Source organism: Desmodus rotundus, chromosome X (assembly GCF_022682495.2).
Source record: "Desmodus rotundus isolate HL8 chromosome X, HLdesRot8A.1, whole genome shotgun sequence".
Lineage (NCBI taxonomy): Eukaryota > Metazoa > Chordata > Mammalia > Chiroptera > Phyllostomidae > Desmodus > Desmodus rotundus.
In genome coordinates, this window is record NC_071400.1 from 21035782 (window position 1) to 21059296 (window position 23515).

The 23515-nt window shown below is 38.5% G+C and overlaps 1 protein-coding gene across 7 annotated transcripts in view; it reads left to right on the forward strand.

Annotated features, from left to right (window-relative positions):
- ENOX2 (ecto-NOX disulfide-thiol exchanger 2) overlaps positions 1-23515 on the forward strand; it is a 320597-nt gene that overhangs the window by 275664 nt on the left and 21418 nt on the right. For all 7 annotated transcript variants that reach the window (XM_045200672.2, XM_045200671.2, XM_053917044.1 and 4 more), the window contains one exon: positions 7843-7957. In XM_045200672.2, coding sequence (XP_045056607.1) covers positions 7843-7957 — 115 coding nt within the window. The remainder of the gene's footprint in view (positions 1-7842; positions 7958-23515) is intronic.

The window sequence follows — 23515 nt, forward strand, 5'->3', positions numbered from 1 at the left end:
GCATGACTTACCAACAGCTACATATTTTATGATTCTTCCAAACAAAGAATCAACAAGGACATTGTGGCATTGCACGGCACTCTAGATCAAATGGACTTAAGTGATATATACAGAACCTTTCACCCCCAAAAAAGGAAAATAAACATTTTTTTCAAATGCACATGTTACATTTTCAAAGAAAGAACACATGGTAGGACACAAAGCAAGCCTCAACAAATTCAAGAAAATTGAAATCATATCAACCATCTGCTCAGATCACAATGGATTGAAACTGGAAAGCAACCTTAAGGAAAAAAACTCAAAAACATTCAAATACATAGAGACTGAATAACATGTTATTAAATAATGAATGGGTCAACAATGAGAACAAGTAAGAAATCAAAAGGTTTCTGGAAACAAATGAAAATGAGCACATAACAACCCAAAACCTATGGCATACAGCGAAGACAGTACTGAGAGGGAAGTTCATAGCCATACAGGCCTACCTAAATATACAACCTACCCCTACATCTACAAGAACTAGAAGAACAACAACAAACAAAGCTGAGAGAGAGTAGAAGTAAGGAAATAATCAAGATCAGAGAAGAATTAAATGTATAGAGACTTAAAAAATTTAAAGATCAATAAATCTAAGAACTGGTTCTTTGAAAAGGTAAACAAAATTGACAAACCTTTAAGGAGACTCATCACGAAAAAAAAAAAAAAGAGAGAGAGGACCCAAATTAACAAAATCAGAAGTGAAAGAGGAGAGATTGCATCTGATACCACAGAAATACAAAGGATTGTAAGAAATTACTACGAACGACTCTATGCCAATAAATTTGACAACCTGGGAAAGATGGACAAATTTCTAGAAACATACAATCTTCCAAAACTGAATCAAGAGGAAGGAGAAAGTCAGAAAAGACTGATAACAGATAGTGAAATTGAAGGAGTAACTAAAAAAAAAAAAAATCTCCGAGCACACAAAAGCCCTGGACTGGATGGATTCACAGGTGAATTTTACCAACTGCTTAAAGAACTAACTCCTATCCTTCTCAATCAATCTATTCCAAAAAAATCAAGAAGAGGGAAGACTCCTACACTCTTTTTATGGGCCAGTATCATCCTAATTCCAAAATGGGGTAGAGGCACAACAAAGAAAGAAAACTAGAAGCTAATATCACAGATGAACATAGATGCTAAAATCCTCAACAAAATACTGGCAAGCCAGATTCAGCAATACATTAAAAAGGTCATACAACATGACCAAGTGGGATTCATCCCAGGGATGCAAGGATGGTACAATATTAACAAATCAATAAGTGTAAGAAACCACATAAACAAAAGGAAAGACAAAAATCACAGGATCATATCAATAGATGCAGGTAAAGCATTTGATAAAGTACAGCACACATTTATGATAAAAACACTCAGCAAAGTGGGAGTAGAGGGAGCATAGCTCAACATAACAAATGCCACATACAAGAAACCTATAGCCAACATGCTACTCAATAGGCAAAGACTAAAATCTTTCCCCCTAAGATCAGGAACAAGACAAGGATGTCTGCTTTCACCACTCCTATTCAACATAGTATTAGAAGTCCTAGCCACAGCGATCAGACAAGAAAAAAAATTAAAAGGTGTCCAAACTGGAAAGGAGGAAGAAATGCTGTCACTGTAGATGACATGATGGTATACATAGAAAACCCTATAGACTCAAAAAAAAAAAAAAAAAAAAAACCCTACTCAACCAAATAAATGGATTTGGCAAAACAGTGGGATACAAAGTCAATATTCAGAAATCGAAGGCATTTTTATACACCAACAATGGAATATCAGAAACAGAAATTAGAGAAAAGCCCTGCTGGTGTAGCTCAGTGGATTGAGTGCTGGCCTGCAAACCAAGGGGTTGCCGGTTAAATTCCCAGTCAGGGCACATGCCTGGTTTGCAGTCCAGGTCCCCAGTGGGAGGCCATGTGAAAGGCAACCACACATTGATGTTTCTCTCCCTCCCTTTCTCTCTCCCATCCTCTCTCTCTAAAAATAAATAAATAAAATCATATTTAAAAATTGGGGGGGGGATCCCATTTACTAGAGCAACAAGAAAAATAAAATTCTTAGGAGTAAACTTAACCAAAGAAGTAAAAGACCTGTACTGAGAAAACTACAGAACTCTACAGAAATAAATTAAGGAAGACACAAGTAAATGGAAGCATATACCATGTTCATCAATTAGAAGAATTAACATCATCAAAACTTCCATACCACTCAACGCAATCTATAGATTCAATACAATCCCTATCCAAATACCAATGACATATTTCACAGATATAGAACATTTCCAAAATTTATATGGAACCATAAGGACTCCAAATGGCCTCAGCAATTTTGAGAAAGAAGAACAAAGTAAGAGGGATCACAATGCCTGATATCAAACTATACTACAAGGGCCACTCCTAATCAAAACAGTCTGGTACTGGCATAAGAACAGACACATAGATCAATGAAACAGAACAGAGAGCCTAGAAATAAACCCATTTCAATATAGTCAGTTAATATTTGACAAAGGGGCAGGAACATAAAATGGAGTAAAAATAGCCTCTTCTATAAATGGTGTTGGCAGATCTAGACAAGTACATGTAAAAAAATGAAACTACACCACCAGCTTACACCATACACAAAAATAAACTCAACATGGATAAAAGACTTAAATATAAGTCACGACACTATAAAAGTCCTAGAGGAAAACATAGGCAGGAAAATTTCAGATATCCCACATAGCAATATTTTCACCAATATATCCCCTACAGTAAGGGATATAAGTAAAAGAATAAACAAATGGGATTACATCAAGCTAAAAAGGTTCTGCACGGTTAAAGAAAGCATCAACAAAACACAAAGGGAACCAATGTTATGGGAAAACATATTAGCCAAAGGTACTTTGGACAAGGGTTTGATCTCCAAAATATATAAAGAACTCTCACGACTCCACGCCAGGACGACAAGAAATCCAATTTAAAAAATGGGCAAAGGAGCTTATACCCTTTGCAACAGCATGGATAAAACTGGAGAGCATTATGCTAAGTGAAATAAGCCAGACGGTGAGGAACAAATACCATATGATCTCACCTTTAACTGGAACATAGTCAACAGAAGAAGAAAACAAAATATAACCAGAGACATTGAAGTTAAGAACAATCTAACAATAGCCAGGGGGGAGTGGGGAGGGGACAGTGGGGAGAGGGGTTTACAGGAACTACTATAAAGGACACATGGAGAAAATCAAGGGGGAGGGTGGAGGTGGTGGAGGGAGGTGGGTTCAGCTGGGAGGATGGAGGGATGGGGAGAAAAGGCATACAACTGTAATTGAATAGCAATAAATTTTTTTTTTAATTTTGTTACACAATTGACAAGGAATTTTGCTTTTGTGATAATCAAGTTTCTATAAAAAACATGACTACATAAATGATTGATTTATGACTTGCTTACTTTGTGGTAAATCAAAACTGTCAGCAGGTACACAGATGATTCTTTTCATGCATTTTCTTCTGTCTAGAGTTTCAGTTTTATTCTATGTTGAAAAGTGTTTTGTCCTCCATTGTCGAGCAGTGTGTGAATTTCTGAGCTTCAGAAAAGTTGACATTAGAATAGACTCAAAGCCATTACACTGCATTTTCAGAAATTACTAACAGTTCACTGTTTAAATGAAAAATATCATGGGTCTACTGTGGGCAAGATGGTGGTATAGAAATTTTAGTGTGGCTGTTACCTTTTTTGATGTAGTCTATCTGTGACATGACCCACTCAATTTCAGATAGAGATTTATAAATGAAAATTTCTTCAAAATGTTTGTCATGCGATTGCCACTGTTGTGGTTTTAGTTTTTAAATCTCTACTTGAGGACCTTTTTTCATTGAGAGAGAGAAACAGCGATCGATTGACTCGGGATCAAACCTGCAACCTGGGTATGTGCTCTGAGTGGGAATCAAGCCCATGATCATTCAGTCTATGGGACAGTGCTCCAACCAACTGAGCCACACTGGCCAGGGAGCCGCTGTTTTGCTTTTGCATTGGATCCAAATGTCAGAATGGGAATAGAAGCAAATTTGGGAGGTGCAGTTATTTCTCATGCTCCCTGAACTTCAGCGGCTCAGAGTCCTCCTCCTACCTATACCTATGTCCAAGCTAGGTGAAGTGCCTTCCTTAGGTAACTGCCCCCTTTCAGCCTTTCACTCTGAGGGTATTTGTTAGGGTTTGCTTACCAAAGTAGAGCTCTTTTGATCCACTGGAGATTATAGAAAACAGTGATTCTAGATAAGAGTGTTTACGAGAAGGTTGTCAAATAATTAAAATCTCACTTGGTTTACGTAGAGGTACTGTCATTTACTAAATGTTCTCCATAAGTTTACTGTAATATTGTACCCTTTAACCTCTGTTATTCTCTTTGCTTTCTATCTCATTCATGTGACTTAGTATTAGATATTTATAGAAGAATACACTCCTAAGTTTCCTTTTAGCTACGCAAGATGGTCCAGTGGTAAGAGGGCTCTAACCAGTTTGCCTGCCGGACTAAATAACTTAGAGCTAGCTCCCTAGTAGTTTTTCTGACCCTCATTTCATTCTCACCTAAAACAACCAGTAACTCTTGTTCCTGAAGTGCTTTGAGGCATTGAGATAAAATTTGTCAGTAGGTATGTTATATCTCTAAGGATTTCATAAAATATGTGATAGACCTCTAGATAAGCTGTATCACTTAGTTATTAAACTTTTTGTACTTCTAAGAAGAGATTATGCTTTCTTGCCCAGCTATAAACAGAAGCATGCATTGTGGATGCTGAGCAGCTACAGGGCATATCTTAGCTCTATCAGTAAGATCTTTTCACTCTGGAATATTTCCCTGTAATGAACACAATTTGCTCTTGAAAAACACAATAACTTTCCTACCATTAGACAACATGTTGTGAGTCGAGGGTTGGTCTTTGCTTATACCCTCTGACAGTCCACACCCTGGTTAGGCAACTAGGAGAACCGTGACTTGTCCTGACGTGATAAGTTGTACAATATTTGAATTGGTCAGTGTCACACCTCATTAGAATCAACTTTCCAGGGGCAACTCTTTGATGATAACTAAAACCCAGACTCAGGAGATAGAGTGAATTCTTAGAAATGAGCAATTTCTTTATTTTACTCTGCACAATGAGTTTGAATCAGAGTTAGCAAATCTCTCTTGACACAGCCCTTTAAGGTTCATTTTTCTCAAGCAACTTGTTGTTTTCTTCTATTTTAAGTAACGCCTCTGCAGCACATGAGGGATGCTATGTTGGTATTTCTATTTTTTATTACTTCTATTTTTATTACTTCTTAACTATCAGTAATAACATTGATTAGCTCACTTTTTTAAAGGTATTTTTATTTATCTATAGTGAAAACAATTTAGAAATCATTACTTTTCCTGATAAAAAGAATAACAAAGGAGGATATTAGTTTAGATAGTGATTAACTATGGCATTAATAACTAATAAATGTATTTGAAATATTTATAATCCCTCAAAATGAAAGTGGTTTTCACCAGACAGCTTTGGATATTTCCTGTGTTGTGGCCCATCTGGGGCTAACCTGGCAAGGAATTCACAGCTCAGTGCAGAGAACCTCTAACAGGCATCAAATAGCCTCTAAATGATCGTAAGCTGCTCCAAAATACACAGTTCTCATGTTTACTCTTTCAAAAAAAAAATGACTTTCCTAGTGTGGTCTTAATCATTTCTAGTGTTTTCATGCCTTCCTGAAGACCCGTACTTACATTCGGCAGCACTTCCCTTCAGCCTGAAGAACTTTCTTCAGTATTTTTTTATGGTACAAGTCTTTGGGTGACAAATTCTTGCATGTACATTTCTCTGAAAATACATTTCTCTCATCTTCCTTCTTGAAAGATTTTTTTCTCTGAGTATAGGATTCTGAATAAACAGATATGTATTTTTGCACTTTAAAGAAAATGTTCCCCCGACTTCTGGCCTTTATTGTTTCTGAAAAAAATCAAAGTATTCAAATTATTGTTCCCTTGCATATAATGTGTTGTTTTTCCTGGCTGCTGTGACAATTTCTCCTTCTTTCAGTTTTAGTATAAGTTTAAGATGTGCAGCATAATGGCTTTACTCACATACATTGTGAAATGATTATCACGATACATTTAGTTAAAGAGTTTCTCTACAGTTTTCAGCAGTTTTACTATGGTGTTCCTACTCATACCTTTTTCACATATATCCTGCTTGGGATTCACTGAGTTCCTTGAATATATAGATTAATATCTTTCATCAGATTTGGGAAATCCTCAACTATTTTTTCTTCAAAGATTTTGAATGATTTCATCTCTCCTATTTCTGTGATGTCAGGTAGTTTCTCGCTGTTCTTCAGATTGGATAAATCAGTATTGTTCTCTTTAAGTTCTCTTTTCATTCCAATATTTTTATTCTACTGTTAGATTCATCCAATTTTATTTCAAATATCTTCAGATGTTGTACTTTTCAGGTTTAGAATTTTCATTTGGTTCTTTTTAAATTTTCTAATTCTCAGCTAAGATTTTTTTTATCTTTTCATTCGTTATAAGCATATTTCCTCTACATCACGGAGATAATTATAATAGCTGCTTTAACTCCTTGTCTGCAAAATGCTGTATCTGGTTGATTTCAGGTTTGGTCTCTGTTGATTGTCCTTTTCTCTTGAAGATGAATCTCATCCTAGTTCTTTGTATGTCAAGTAATTTGGAGCTTTTCCTGAATATTGTGAATATTTTTTCTTTTGAGACTTTGCATTCTCTTATGTTCTTCCAAATAATGTTGTCTTTGTTTTCCTTTGTTTTAATAGTACATTTACTTCATTAGAGTTAAGGTGGAAATTCTCTTAGACAGCAGTTCAACTCTCAGTTCCGTTCTTTCAGCCTTAGCTGTGTTGTTTGGAATTTGCACGGTGCTTTTGTGGTTCATGGGTCATGCAAAAATTTGAACAGATCTTTTACACAGAACTTGAATTTCTCCGTCTTTGGCTATCTCCCTTCTGAGATTTCCCTCCTCACTTTCCAGTGGCTGTGCTGTTACCCTGAACTCTTTTCTTGATTTCTTTAGGTTATAAAGACTGTGGCTTTTCTATTAAAATTTTAGCCAACCTGGAGGTTCTAACTGTGGTCTGCTTCAGACTACTAAAAGGCCCTTAAAAACTGGAAGCCCCACACCCTTATTCCAAATGTCAGCTCCTCTTCAGAATATGCCTGCTTTTGTTCACTCTCCACTGCCATTCAGTAGTTAAGGGTTTGGTTTGGTTTGGTTTTGTGTTTCATTCTTAAATATAGTTATTACCTGTGGAAGGTGTGATCTGATAAAAAGCTCACTCCTGACTGCTAATTTTTGCTGTAACTTCTAAACCTGCAAAAGTGTAATTAAGAGTTCTGTTGAATACAACACTAAGGGGAGAGGAAAGAGGGAGGAGGACGGAGAGCAGTGAAATGAAGGGATTATACATAAGAAGGTGAAAATGGCAGAATGCTTAAGGGAAAGTCCAGAAATTCATGTGAGTAAGAGGTGAAAGGTCTTTGCTGGCCAACAGTACTTTCTGATATGGGAAGGATACAAGAATCAACAATGCCAGAGCTCTGGGTATGGAAAGGCAGCCTTTTGCAAGACAGAGTGTACAAAATCCGCTTTGTTCTATTGAGATGATTTTAGCCACATTCCCCTTTGCCTTTGCCTTAAGAGTACTCTGAAATTTTGTTTTATGTCAAAAACCCTGCTTTATCTTATCCTTAACACTGTTCATTTTCTCAACATTTTAAAGGCTTCCCTACCTAAAAATCATACCTTTCAACTTTAGGAAATTCGCAACATACATAATGATGAATTAATGGGAATCAGGAGAGAAGAAGAAATGGAGATGTCTGATGATGAAATAGAAGAAACAACAGAAACAAAAGAAACTGAGGAATCAGGTAAAGATCATTCTGGTTTGTTTTATTTAAATAGCATCTACTTGCAGGGATAATATTTTAAAACTGTGAACACCACCCTGGCTGGTGTGGCTCAGTGGATTGATCGCTGGTCTGCAAACCAAAGAGTCACCAGTTCAATTCCCAGTCAGGGCACATGCCTGGGTTGCAGGCCAGCTCCCCAGTGGGGGCACGTGAGAGGCAACCACACACTGATGTTTCTCTCCCTCTCTTTCTCCCTCCCTTCCCCTCTCTCTAAACAATAAATAAAACTGTTAGCACCCAGTAAGTGATGGGCACTAACCCATCAGACTGGAACTAGTGAAAAACAATTGGTGAAGCCATTTAAGTACAAACTGGCTGAATATCAACCCTGTACAGGATTTTCTGTACAGGTTTGTCTCCATTTAGCCCTCATCTTCCATCATAGTATCTAATTAAAACTGGACTTTCTTTTCCTAGGAGCACTGGGCATTTAGGAAGCATTGTTAATATATTTGGTTTGGATTTATTCATAGTATGTTCTATAGTAGAAACCATAACAGAGCTTATGCATAAATAAGTAACTAGCAAAACTTTTGGAAAAATAGTTAGATCTCTACATCATTTATACCCTACACCAAAATTAATAACAGATGAATTTGAAATTCAAATGTAATACATATAGCAAAAGAAATTCTGGAAAATATGGGAACTGGTGATTTATCTTAAAATGAAGGTCTCCAAAGATAGAAATCATGAAAATATTTTGATTAATTTATATGCATAAAATATAAGTAGTTCTCCTTAAAAATAACAAATTTAAAAGGGAATCTATGTTCATCAGGGATATTGACCTATAATTTTCTTCTTTGTAGTGTCTTTATCTAGTTTTGGAACTAGGATAATGCTGGCCTCCTAAAATGAGCTTGGAAGTCTTCCCTCCTCTTGAATATTTTGGAATAGTTTGAAAAGCATAGGTGTTAGTTCTTTTTTTTTTGATATATTTATTGATTATGCTATTACAGTTGTCCCATTTCCACCCCTTCACTCAACTCCATCCTGCTCACCCCCTCCCTCCCACATTCCCCCCCTATAGTTCATGTCCATGGGTCATACTTATAAGTTCTTTGGCTTCTACATTTCCTATACTATTCTTACACTCCCCCTGTCTATTTTCCACCTATCATTTATGCTATTTATTCTCTGTACCTTTCCCCCCCTCTCCCCCTCCCAATCCCCTATTGATAACCCTCCATGTGATCTCCATTTCTGTGGTTCTGTTTCTGTTCTAGTTGCTTGCTTAGTTTTCTTTTGTTTTGGTTTTAGGTGTGGTTGTTTATAACTGTGAGTTTGCGGTCATTTTTACTGTTCCTATTTTTTATCTTCTTTTTCTTAGATAAGTCCCTTTAACATTTCATATAATAATGGCTTGGTGGTGATCAACTCCTTTAACTTGACCTTATCTGAGAAACACTTTATCTGCCCTTTCGTTCTAAATGATAGCTTTGCTGGATACAGTAATCTTGGATGTAGGCCCTTGCCTTTCATGACTTGGAATACTTCTTGCCAGTCCCTTCTTGCCTGTAAGGTCTCTTTGGAGAAATCAGCTGACAGTCTTATGGGAAGTCCTTTGTAGGTAACTGTGTCCTTTTCTCTTGCTGCTTCTAAGATTCTCTCCTCTTTAATCTTGGGTAATGTAATGATGATATGCCTTGGTGTGTTCCTCCTTGGGGCCAGCTTCTTTGGGACTCTCTGAGCTTCCTGGACTTCCTGGAAGTCTATTTCCTTTGCCAGATGAGGGAAGTTCTCCTTCATTATTTGTTCAAATAAGTTTTCGATTTTTTGTTCTTCCTCTTCTCCTTCTGGCATCCCTATGATTCGGATGTTGGAATGTTTCAAGATGTTCTGGAGGTTACTAAGCCTCTCCTCATTTTTCCGAATTCTTGTTTCTTCATTCTTTTCTGGTTGGATGTTTCTTTCTTCCTTCTGGTCCACACCGTTGATTTGAGTTGCAGTTTCCTTCCCATCACTATTGGTTCCCTGTACATTTTCCTTTGTTTCTCTTGGCATAGCCTTCATTTTTTCATCTAGTTTTCGAACGAATTCAACCAATTCTGTGAGCATCTTAATAACCAGTGTTTTGAACTGTGCATCTGATAGGTTGGCTATCTCTTCCTCGCTTAGTTGTATTTTTTCAGGAGCTTTGAAGTGTTCTGTCATTTGGGCCATTTTTTTTTTTTTTTTTTTTTTTTGTCTTGGCGCCTCTGTTACTTAAAGGGGCGGAGCCTTAGGTGTTCACCAGGGCGGGGTAACGCTGGTCGCTGCGCTGTGACGCTGTACGTGGGGGAGGGGCCAAGAGGGAGCAAGGGCACCCGCTTCACTCTCCTCCGGATTTCAATCTTTCACTCCGATACCCACAATCAAATTGGGCCCCTCTGGTGCTGGTTCCCGAGTGGGTGGGCTTGTGCACACTCTCGGCCCCTGTGGGTCTCTCCAACAACCTCTCCTGTGAGGCTGGGAGTTTCTCCTGCTGCCGCCCCAACCCCCACGGGCGTTTTCAATCAGAGGTTTGAGGCTTTATTTCCCCACCCTGGAGCCCTGGGTTGCGCAGCGGTCTGCTTCGCTCCCCGCCTTCATCCCAGTTTATCTGTGTGCCAATGTGGGGCCGCAGGGTCTGCTAGTGGTCAGACTGCCTGCCCCGTTTGTCCCACACTCCACCAGTCTCGGTCCCGCCATGGCCACGAGAGTCCTCTCCACCCCGGTGCTCGTCTCCACCCCTCCTACCGGTCTGGATGTTTGTTTCTTTTTTACCTACTTGGTGTCGGACTTCCTTGCTGTTCGATTTTCTGTCAATTCTGGTTGTGCGAGGAGGCGCAGTGTGTCTACCTACGCCGCCATCTTGGTTCTCCTAGGTGTTAGTTCTTATTTGAATGTTTTGCACAATTCACCTGTGAAGCCACCAGGTCCAGGGATTTTGTTTCTTCAGAGTTTGTTAACTACTGCTTCAATTTCACTAGTTGTAATGTGTTTAATTCCTCCTGATTCGGTTTTACAAGATTGTATATTTCTAGGAATTTATCCATTTCTTCCAAATTTTCCAATTTGTTGGCATATAGTAGTTTGTAATATTTTCTGAAAATCCTTTGTATTTCTTTGGTGTCAGTTGTCACTTGCCATCTTTCATTTCTTTTTTTAAATATTTTATTTTATTTTATTTTATTTTATTTTATTTTATTTTATTGTTCAAGTACAGTTGTCTCCATTTTCCCTGCACCAGTCTCCCCCCCACCCCCTTCCCACCCTCTATCCAGCCCCTCTTTGGCTTTCTCCATGGGTCCTTTATACATGTTCCTTGATGAGCCTTGCCCTTCTTTCCCCCATTATCCCCCCTCCTCCTCTCTGGTTACTGTCAGTTTGTTCTTTTTTCTTTTTTCACATTTTTTATTGTTGTCAAATAAAGTTGTCTCCATTTTCACCCCACCACCCGCCCCCAACCCCAGCCATCCCCACACCCCCTCCTTGATCCTACCCCCTTTGGTTTTGTACATATGTCCTTTATACATGTTCCTGAAAAACATCCCCCTTTTCCCCCCATTATCCCTTCCCATCACCCCTGTGGTTACTGCCAGTTTGTTCTTTATTTCAATATCTCGATTCTATTTTGCTCATTTGTTTGTTTTGTTGATTAGGTTCCACTTAATAGGTAAGATCATATGGTATTTGTCTTTCACCACCTGGCTTATTTCACTTAGCATAATGCTCTCCAGTTCCATCCATGCTGTGACGAAGGGTAGGAGCTCCTTCTTTCTGCTGCGTGGTATTCCATTGTGTAAATATACCATTATTTTTTCATTTCTTATTTTATTTATTTGGGTCCTCTCTCTCTTTTCTTGATGAGTCTGGTTAAAGCTTTTTCAATATCATTTATATTTTCAAAGAAACAGCTCTTTGTTTCATTGATGTTTGTATTGTTTTATTAGGCTCTATTTCACTTATTTCTGCTCTGATCTTTATTATTTCTTTCCTTCTACTCACTTTTGTTTGTTGTGCTTTTTCAAGTCCCTTTAAGTATAAAGTTAGGTTGTTTATTTGAGATTTTTCTTGTGTTCTTTTTTTGAAATGAGCCTATAATGCTGTGAATTTCCTTCTAACAACAGCTTTCCCAGAGTCCCATAGAATTTGGATTTTTATGTTCTCATTTTCATTCGTTTCAAGGTAATTCTTAATTTCTTTCTTGATCTCATTGTTAACCCACTCATTGTTTAGTAACATGTTATTTAGCCTCTATGTCTTGTTTTTCAGTTTTTTTTCCTTGTTTTTGATACCTAATTTTATACCATTATGGTCGAGAAGATGTTTGTAATTATTTCAATATTCTTAAATTTATTGACCTTGTTTTGTGTCCTAACATGTGGTCTACCCTAGAAAATGTTTTATGAGCACTTGAAAAAAATGTATATTTTGCTGCTTTGGGGTGAAATGCTCTGAAAATATCAATTAAATTCATCTGATCTAGTGTGGTTTTCCTTGTTTCCTTGTTGGTTTTCTGTCTGTAAGATCTATCCATTGATGTCAGTGGGCTGTTAAATTCCCCTACTATGACTGTATTTCTGTTGATCTCTGCCTTTATGGCCATCAAGATTTGCTTTGTAGGTGCTCCTGTGCTGGCTCCATAAATGTTTTCAAGGGTTGTATCCTCTTGTTGGATTCTTCCCTCTTTCATTATGTAGTGTACTTCTTTGTCTCTTACTATAGTCTTTGTTTTAAAATTTATTTTGTTAGATATAAGTATTGCTACCCCAGCATTTTTTTTCTCTTTCCATTCACATGAAATATCTTTTTCCATCCCTTTCCATTTAATCTGTGTGTATCTCTTGTTCCGAGGTGGTTCTCTTGTAGACTGCATATATATGGGTCTTGTGTTCTTATTCATTCAGCTGCCCTATGTCTTTTAATTGAAGCATGTAATCAGTTTACATTTAAGGTTATTGTTGGACAGGTACTTACTTATTGCCATTCTATTTTTTATACCTACGTTCTCTCTCTCTAATTCTTTCTCCTACTCCTCCTTCTTCCTCTTCTCCTTCTTTTCCTTCTCCTCCTTCTCTTCCTCTTCCTTCTTCCTCCTTCTTCCTTTAACATTTGTTGCAGTATTGGTTTGATGTTAACAAACTCATTTAGCTTTTTCTTGTCTGGGAAGCTCCTAATTTCTCCTCTGATATTAAATGATAGCTTTGCTGGGTAAATTAGCCTTTGTTGTAGGTTTTTGCTTTTCCTCACCTTGAATATTTCATGCCACTCCCTTCTGGCCTGAAATGTTTCTGATGAGAAGTCTGATGCCCATCTAATTGGTGTTCCCTTGTAGGTAACTACCTACCTTTCTCTTGTGGCTTTTAGGATTCTATCCTTGTCTTTAAGCCTTGTCATTTTAATTATGATATTCCTTTGTGTAGGCACTTCATGTCCAACTTGCTTGAGACTTTCTGAGCTTTCTGGACTTATGTATTTTTTTCCTCTACCAGATTAGGGAAGTTATCTGTCATTATTTGTTCAAATAGGTTCTCGAACCCTTGCTTACTCTCCTGTCCTTCTGGTATTCCAGTGCTACAAATGTTACATTTCATGTTGTCCAACATGTTTCTTAAGCTCCCCTCATTTTTAAATTCTTTTTTCTCTTTGGTGCTCTGCCTGGTTGTGTTTGTTTGTTTGTTTGTTTCCTACCTTATCTTCTAAATGACTGATTCAATTATCTGCTTCATCTAACCTACTGCCGATCCTTTCCAGTGTATTATTTATTTCAGATATTGCATTCTTTATTTCTGACTGGTCCTTATCTATGGTTTCTATGTCTTTTTCATGGTGTTGAGTATCCTTAGAATCATTATTCTAAACTATCTGATAAATTGCTTGCCTCCATTTCATCTAGTTCCTCTTCTGGAGATTTCTCTTGTTCTTTCATTTGGGGTCTGTTTCTTTTCTTTTCTTTTTTTAAAAGATTTTATTTATTTATTCTTAGAGAGAGGGGAAAGAAGAGAGAAAGAGGGAGAGTGAAACGTCAGTGTGTGGTTGCCTCTATTGCACCCCCTACTGGAGACATGGCCTGCAAACCAGGCATGTGCCCTGACTTGGGATGGAATTGTCAATGCTTTGGTTCATAGGCCCGTGTTCAATCCACTGAGCTACACCAGCCAGGGCTGGAGTCTGTTTCTTTGTCTTCGAATTTTGGCTGCTTCTTTGTATTTTCCACCAGTTGTTAAACTAATCAAGCTGTAATCGTTAGCCTGGTTTAAGTACCACAGGGTGGGGCAGAGTAATTCCTGCTGGTGGGGCTATTGTTAGGCTGAAGCCACTTGGAGAGCAGTGCTCTGCCTGAGATGATGGGCAATGACTCAGTACAGCGATCCTGGTGGTTGTTTCTTCAGTTCTCTCCCTAGAGCCACCAGCGCAGATTCTCCTCATGCATCTCTAGCCCACTCTGCCCTCCTTCTGCCAGAGCCTAGGGTAGGTGACAGCTCTCTGTGTCTCCAGCCATCTCCTCTTGGAAGATGGAAACCCTGTTGCTTTTCACAGGTTGATGTTATCTGGGTTCCTTTCCAGCTCTGCTGCTGTAGCCTTGGAACCCAGCTTGGGGTTTAGACCCCACACTTTTCAGAGTGAATCCTCCAGCTGCTGAAATATCCCTCCGGCACTCCAGCTGTCACCTGGAGAAGCCAAGCCAGCCCTTTCGTGTCTCTCTGGACTCCCTCCCAGTGTTGTTGTGGTGAAGTGGTTTCTTCTGTCTGTCCTTGGTTATAAGGCTTCCCTCCAGCTAGGGTTCAGTTGGTTTTTCAGGATGATTTCTCTACAATTTAATTAATTCCAAATTGGTCCTGGGAGGAGGTTAGTGTAGCTTCCACTCACTCATCTGCCATCTTGGATCCCTCTATGTTCTTTTTCATGCTGTTGTAGTTCTCACTAAGTTTCTTGAGCATCCTTATAACCATCTTGTTGAACTCTGTATCTGAGAATTCACCTGCCTCCACTTCATTTATCTCTCTTTCTGGAGAGTTCTCCTGTCCTTTCATTTGGGGCATTTTCTTGTCTTCCCCTTTTGGATGTCTCTTTGTGTTATTTATTTATATACATATAAATAAATATATATATATGAATGACACAATATATATATATTGGGTAGATCTCCTATGATTCCCAGTCTTGGTAGTTTGGCTTTGTGTAGTAGGACTCCTGTGAGACACAGTGGCACAGTCCCCTTGGTCACCTGGGTTGGGTCCACCAGGAATATCCCTTTGCTGGGTTATCAGTCACCAAGTTCTGTTTACTTCAGCTCCTAAATGATTCTGATTATGAACCTCTCTCTCATCATCTTCATCCTTTGCCCTGGACTAATATACTATTATGGCCTTTTAACTGGATATGCAAGTTTTATGTCCTCTACCAACCTTTTCTTCCCAGGCTCCACAAATCCCAACCATAAAAATAAAATCGAATAAAATAAAACAGAATCTATAAACTAAAAGAAAATATCTACAATATATGAGTTTACCTATCTGCTGCCTTCCATTGTGGTTACTTGGAAGTTTACTGGGAACCAAACAGGAGTCTACAAAGACTTGTCTGTGTAAAGGCTTTTGTTCTTACCTGTTACAGTCAGGATTCCACTGTGAGACAGAGACCATTGTGTGGGCCCCTAGATGAACTCATAAGATGAACCTGTTTTACAATATAATATACCAGACAATGACCAGAGAGGAGGGGAAGGGGGATAAGGGTGGGAAGAAGGGGAGGGGACTAGCCAAGGAACATGTATGAATGACCCATGGACATGGACAACAGAGTGGGGACACCTGTGGGAGTGGGGAGTGGGGTGGGCAGAGGAGAGAAAAGGGGGGGGAAATTGGGACAACTGTAATAGAACAACAAAAATATTTAATAAAAAACAATATAACACACCACTCTTCAATTTCATAACAAACTATCTTGGAAGGAGGTTATCATGAGAGAGATTAAAATATCAGCTGAAAAACTAGTGTTTTCAGCTAAACCACGCCAGACAATCTTAGGAGCTCTGTGCTAGACATAGAGATATGGTAGCATACTGTCTGTGCCGTGCGCATGTGTGCATGTCTGCATGCGTGGGAGAGGGAAAGAGAGAGAGAGAGAGAGAGAGAGACAGAGAGAGAGACAGAGAGAGACCAGATTGGTTTTAATGAAAATCAGAATTTCTTGGTTCTAGTACTTGCCTATTGAAGTCAGCAGTTCTACAGCCACTTGAGTGGTCCTAGAATCTTCACTTCATGAACAGAAAATCTTAAGGAAAGAAACCACCAGGTCAGACTTTTTAAGGCATTCATTAGCTGTTACATCTGAATTCCCTCTATTTATGCCACACATTATATCCCTAAGCATATAAACCTACATATACATTGAATAAACCCTTCGTAATCAGTGAATAGTTAGCATTTTCAGAATTGTTAACTGATTACTACAAATACATACTATAAACTTATAACCAAAAGTAAGCAAAAAAGTTTAAAAATATTTAAATACTTAATCAGGATGTTTTATAGATGATTAATCTTTGATTTGTAGGATTGTCTCCCCCTAAGAATCCTGCAGTGTTGTATACAGTATTAATCCAGTGTTCACCTGAAGTGAATGTAACCATAACTTTGAGCATCTACTTGATAAATTGCTGAGTTTGAGGAGTTACCAGGAGAGGAGAGTGGTGTATGGGAGATTCAGACTGAATGCACTGACTAGGATTATATAATTGCATTTTGCTTCTGTATCTCTTTTGAGTTAAAAGCCGCGTTGGCTACTGCACAGAATCTTATTCATTTAGAGACTAGAAACTCCCTGACATATCATCTTATAGCTATTTTCTTTCCTGTTCCACATGCCAGGATGCTTTGTCAAATAAAGCTATCTACAGTAGACTTAATGGGGCTTACCAAATAGCTTTTCTCCCAGAAGGTTTCAATTCATTTTAATTCAAGGACTTTTGTGCGTTCTTTTTTTCCTAGATCATATCTAATTTTGTTATCTCACTTCCGCAGTACTCAACTGCAGAAACCCTGTTCATTCCGAGACAGTAGGCAGATCCTCCCGCGTGTAGCTAAATCAGCTACTGTTTTAGTTATCACTCGGTTCCAATTAAAACTTAAGCCACTAGATCTCCAAGTTGAGTTTTATCTCCTTACTAGCAAACCTGAATTCCAGGAGCCTGTAGCATGTTTTTGGTGTAGTTTTACTCCCCACAGAAAGTAAGGCTCAAAGCTAGCCTAACAGTCTCAGTTATGTTTCCTTGGAGTGTCACAAAATTTCTGTTCTTCAAGATACTCTACACTGGCCAGTCCATATTTGCGATGCGCTACTGGGAATACTCTTGCCATCAAAGAAAAGACTTCTATGCTCAAAGCAATATGTTGAAGAAGAAGAATAAAATCAAAGAAAATCATGTTATTGTGAAACTATTTTATTCTATTGTGAAACATAAGAACAGCTGTTTCCTTTCACCATCTATGTTCTGACTTGTTCACTTAAACTAGTGGTTCTCGGATTTGGTATATAAAAGAATCATTGGATTACCTTTAAAATTCTGATTTCTGGCCTTCAGAGTCTGATTCAGTAGATCTGTAATGGGGTTTGGGAATCTGCATTTTACCAGGCATCCTAAATGATTTAGATGCTGGTGGTCCAGGGAGCACATTTGGCAATCATTGACTTAGACTAATTCTCCTTCATTGTTCTAGCCAAATTTTCTCTTCCCTTAGTATCCAGTCTCCTTCCTTCTCTCCTCCCACCTCCCATTATTCCCATTCCAGGAGTTTTATCAATTAACTAACAAGCACTATGTCCTATATGCTGATGGAAATAGAGATTTGATATATGCAAATCCACATAAAATATAAGAAATACCAGTTGGTGCTAACCTGGAAGTTACTGATTAGAATGCAGCAAAAGACAACAGATTATTAGTGTGGGCCAGAGTAGTCACAGTCAGTGAAAATTGACCAGGGCCTTGAAATATGAATATGTTTGGATAAGAGGGGGAAAGTAAGAAAGAATCTTGATGCAGAGAGGAAAGAGGAGAAGGAGCAGGGCTCAAATAGGAAAATAGGATTATAGGGGTTTAAAAGGTTAAGTGGGTAAGATGGGTCCATATTATGGAGGAGTGAATGTCAAGCTTATAATGAGCATAGCAGGCAATACGGCACTATAAGCATGTCTTGACCGTGGCACTAGTATGATAAAAGCAGCATGAATTATATGTATTTTAGGAGATAATTTTGGATTAAGAGAGACTAGCCAGAGACTTTTATATGAATTGATATATGAAATGAGGAAGGTTGGGACAAGAGTGAAGGCAACACAAACTGATTATTAAAATGGTAGAGAAAGAGAGGAAGATGGTAGCAAAGCAGGTGGGAACCTAGCCCACTTGCCTGTGCACCCAACTCAGACACTTAGCTTATCTTCCAAAAAACAAAGTGAACAGTCAACAGAATCTGAGCTGATACGAAGTTTGCAGAGCCAAAGTGTACAGAGGACACTTCAAAACAGGCAGTAAGGAAGTTTTATAGGTGGGCAGGGAAAGTCCGCGGGCGTGACACCAGAAGCCACGACTGCGGCAGGGCCGGCATCTGAGGAGAGCCCAGTCAGAGACAGCAGCCTAGCAGCTCCCTCCGCTCCCAGGGCGGGGAATCCACAGACCCAGTGGCCAAGAGCCACTTCAATACACAGAGTTGCAGGGAAGAAACAGGTTGCACTCCAAGAGTTAGAAAAAGAGCAGTCTGACAGACTGGAAGAAAAGTAGAAAAGCATTGGATTCTAGAGCCCAGTTCTTGTAGTAGGGAATAATCAACTATCAAATATTATTAAAAAAGGAATGAACTGATAACATTGTTGAGCAAGAGCTCCTTTAATAGGGTGATAGAGGTAGGGGCCAAAAGTCTGACCTTAAGGAGAAAAAGGAGATAAAGATCAAAGGTCAATAAATTGGATACTGAGCAAAAACAAATACAGGCATTATAAATGGTGACTAGAATTGGTAACAAAGTTAGTTAAGTTGTTGTTTGTGTTTAATAGTTGAGAAGGAGAATGTGAGGTTGAAGATACATGACAATGAAAGAGTACTTATGAGTAATTGTGTAAGTGGAATCCAGGGGAGTAAGAATGGGAAGCGATCCAAATTCAGGTGAAGTTTGCGTTAGAGATAGGAGGACCCTCTTTCTCTGCGATAAGAAAGGTGAAATTCACGCAGCCCGTGCTTCTCCATATAGCAAGACATTTCATTGTCCATTGGAGTGTGTATTGGCCAGGAATGCCCAGCTGCGCCACTTCCTAAAGAGTCTTCTTGAGCCAAGGATGAGGAGCAGAGAAAGTTCAGTCAAGTGACCATGAGTTAAGATTGGCACAGTAAGACCTGCCAAGGGTTTTCAGGTAGGGAAAGAAACATGATGCACTTAGGTATTTGCAGTGGAATCTGTTCGGTCAGAAAGCAATTAGCAGACTGCGTGAAGTTGGCCCCTCCAAGAGATTAAAGGTTCCAACAGGAAGAGAGAGGAGTCTCAGGGTGATGAGGGGCAGTGAAATAACTCATAGATAAAGGTACTCTGTCGGAAAGGAGAAGTTAGAGATCTCAGAAGACAATGAGCTCCTAGTTGGATCCATGCTGGTGGAAGCCTGACTGGGCTGATAACCTGCAGAGACAAGAAAGGCAAAGCATCTTGAAGGAGGGAATTCACTTGAGATTTTTCCTGAACTGGCGTGCAACCACTCCAAATGGATTGTGCGCATATTATCTCCCTCTCTTTCTTCCCATTCTTTGTTCTTTTTGGCATTTTCTCTTTGTGCATCACTCCAGCTCAAATTTTTTTTATGAACCTTGATGGGAATGTTGCCCATTTATCCTTCTATAATATGGTAACTTTGTTTAGTACCTTCTTTCTAAAATTTGGTAACTTTAGTTACATCTCTGATAATGTGGCTTTGTAAGGGCTAACTCCATTATTTTTGTTTTGTTTTGTTTTGTTTGTACCATTGAAGAAACTTAAGCATTAATTTTCTAATGGCACAAAATCCTTTTAGATCTTTGGTTACCAAGAAACATGTATGGGATTTCGCTCTGAGTGGCTCCTCTAAAAGGAGTTCACAGCTGCTTTCAAACGTCCATACGTCCATGATGCACTGGCAGCCGTAAGATGTGAGGAGCAATCCCCATAAAGAGGAATGCTTTTTCCCACATAGGAAAGAGTCAAAAAGGAAAAGCTGAGAACTAATTATGGTTGGAAATGAATTAATTCATTGTTCTATGCTCTGTAGTATGAGAACTGATGGATTTACCTACTCAACAATATTATTAAAAGATAATATTGAACTTTTCAGTGTTCTGACAATGTACAAAGAACTCCAACTTCAGAAATGGGCCCAATTAATATTAAGTCCATAAAAGTAAAGACTTGGTGTCATCGTTAAAATGATAAAAACCTTCATTTCAGAGAGTGGGAAATACTACATTTTGTAGGTTGGGTCCCTAGTAGCATTATAGGAGATCACATTTTATTTTGCTTAGTGACAGGTCCAAACTGAGACTATTATCTGCTCCTTCCTGTCTCCAGGTATCCACCTCTGCCCATCAACATGCCCTTTTTCCAGGAAGGGAAGCATCTTCTCCTCCTCATTTTCTCAGAGGGAAAATATTTAAGCTGGAGAATATGCCTCTAACCATCTCCTAGATCTCTGCCCTTTTCCTTTCCATGTTTTTCCACATGACTTATAGGACTTTAGCATAATTACTGGTCTGCTGTATAAGAAACTAAAGAAGGAAGACTAAATACTACTATTTTGTATTGAGCTGTGTGGCTTGCCAGACGACAAACATGCAAACCACAGCAGGAATAAGTAGCTCCATCTGTGGCAGTCACTTGATTTACAGAGTAACTAACCTCTGTGCTATTCAGCCAAACTCCAGCTCAAGATGCTATCCTTAGTACTGGCCCGGCATGCATATCAAATATTTCTTTCCCTGTTTGGCAGACAGTTAATGTCCCTTTTTGCATATAATCTCCTATATACAGGGTCCCGCAGAAGTAATGCCTGCTTGAGTGTGGTTAGTAGGGTAATAATATGGGTGTAATCATTTACAGTTTTGAACACTTCACCTAAAATGTCACATGGTATGCTTGAGCGTGATATTGTTATGTTACAGAATTATATGCTTACGATTTTATAATAAATGATTTTGTAATAAAAGCTTTTGTAATTTTTAAAAAATATGGCATCATTTGGGTCAGACCCTGTACGGTCATCTTTACTTTTAGCATCTTCTTTTGGTGTTGATTGTTCGGAACATGCTGTCCAATGACAGGTATCCCAGCTGCTGGAAGAGATGAAAAGGATTAGTATTACTTGGAGTGCATTTTTTAGTTTTTATTTTTTAAAAAATTATTATTGGCACTATTACAAATGTTCCCCATTTCTCCCTGTTTTTTCCTCTCCACCCAGCCCCTGCCCACCCTGGCCTTCACTACGTTATTGTCTGTGTCCATGAGCTATGCATATATACATATATACGCTTTGGCTAATCTCTTCCACCCCTGCATCCCCTCTCCCCTCTGTGATCTGTCAGTGTGTCCATGTATCTATATCTCTGGCTGTATTTTGTTTGTCAGTTTATTTTCTTCATTAAATTCTACATATAAGTGAGTTCATATGGTACTTGTCTCTTTCTCTGACTGGTTTATTTTGCTTAGCATAATGTTCTCCAGGTCTATACATGCTGTCGCAAAAGATACGCATTTCTTCTTTATATGACTGTAGTATATTGTGTAAATGTACCACAGCTTTTTTATTCACTCGTCTTCTAGTGGGCACTTGGGCTGTTTTCAGAACTTGAGTCCAAGTCTCTGTGTAACAGCTTTTTCTTCAAAGACACAAAATCTGTGTGATTACAGCAAAAATTAAAACCAAACATAAATTGAATGTGTCATGCCAAAGGTCTTTTGTAATTTTTTTAAACAAAAATATAAGGATTAAAACAGCCATATTAGGATAATTGCAGGGCCATGCACAGAAAACAAATATGGACACTGAGAACATGTCTCAACACTACCAGAAAACATTTGTTGATTAGGTTCCACTTATAGGCGAGATTCCACAATGAGATACCACCTCACACCGGTGAGAATGACCGTCATAAACAAATCAACAAGTAACAAGTGCTGGCGAGGATGAGGAGAAAAGGGAAGCCTAGTGCACTGTTGGTGGGATTGCAGATAAGTGGAGGCCACTGTGGAAAACAATATGGAATTTCCTCAGAAAACTAAAAATGAAACTGGCTTTTGACCCAGCAATTCCACTGCTGGGATTATACCCTAAGGATCCTGGAAGACCCATCCAAAAGAACCTATGCACCCCAATGTTCATAGTAGATTTGATTTCTATTACATACTTTCTTTTACTTTTTCTACCCAAAGTCCCTCCCCATAGGTAGCTGACAAGATGTCCACCTTTGTCAGATTGCCTTTTAACATTCTTATACATTTAATATACAGATTTGTAATTTTGATCCATTTTGATAACATCTCTTTTCTGCGCCTTATGCTGTTAAGAATTAAAAGGAATAAACTACAAATATTAACATTAATTTAGAGTGTAAACAGTAGAGACTGGTAGAATCTCATTTTTTATCATAGTCATAAGCTTGTAACATGAAGGGTACTCAGCTAATGTTTGTTGAGCAAAAGCAGATCCTCTAATTAAATATTTTTGAAATATCTCTTATGATTTTTAATCTTCAAAAATGTTTCAGAATGATAAATTACTAAATTTAACCGAGGTTTCTCCATGTGTCATAGATATTTATTTTAATTAATAAACTTTAAATTTTCAAACAGTTTTAGGTTCACAACAAAATTGAAAAGGAAGTACCGAGTTCCCAAATACCCCATCCCCCCATACACAGCCTCCCCCACTATTGACATCCTACACCACAGGGATGCATTCATCACAATCAATGAATACACATCATTATCATCCAAAGTCCATAGTTTGCATTAGAGTTCACTCTTGGAGTTATACACTGTTGTGTTTGGACAAATGATCAAAATGTATGCATCCCCCGCTGTGGTATCATATAGAATAGTTGCATTGACCTAAAAATCCTCTGTGCTCTGACTGTTCACCCTTCCCTCCCCCTCTAGCCCCTGGACACCACTGATCTTTTTACTGTAAAATTAGTTTTGCCTTTTCCAGAATGTCATATAGTTGGAACAGTATGGTAGCCCCTTTAACTGGTTTCTTTTGTGTTTCCTCCAGGTCTTATCATGGTTTAGTAGCTCTGTCAGTTTTCCATTCCCATACTAAAGAATATTGTGGTTGTTTGCAAGTTTTAGCAGTTATGAATAAAGCTGCTATAAAATCCATGTGCAGGTTTCTGTGGAGACATATGTTTTCAGTTCACTTGAGTATATACCGAAGAGCATGATTACCGAAACATATGTAAGAGTATCTTTAATTTTGTAAGAAACTGCCAAACTGTTTTCCAAAGTGGCTGCACCATTTCGCATTCCCGGCAGC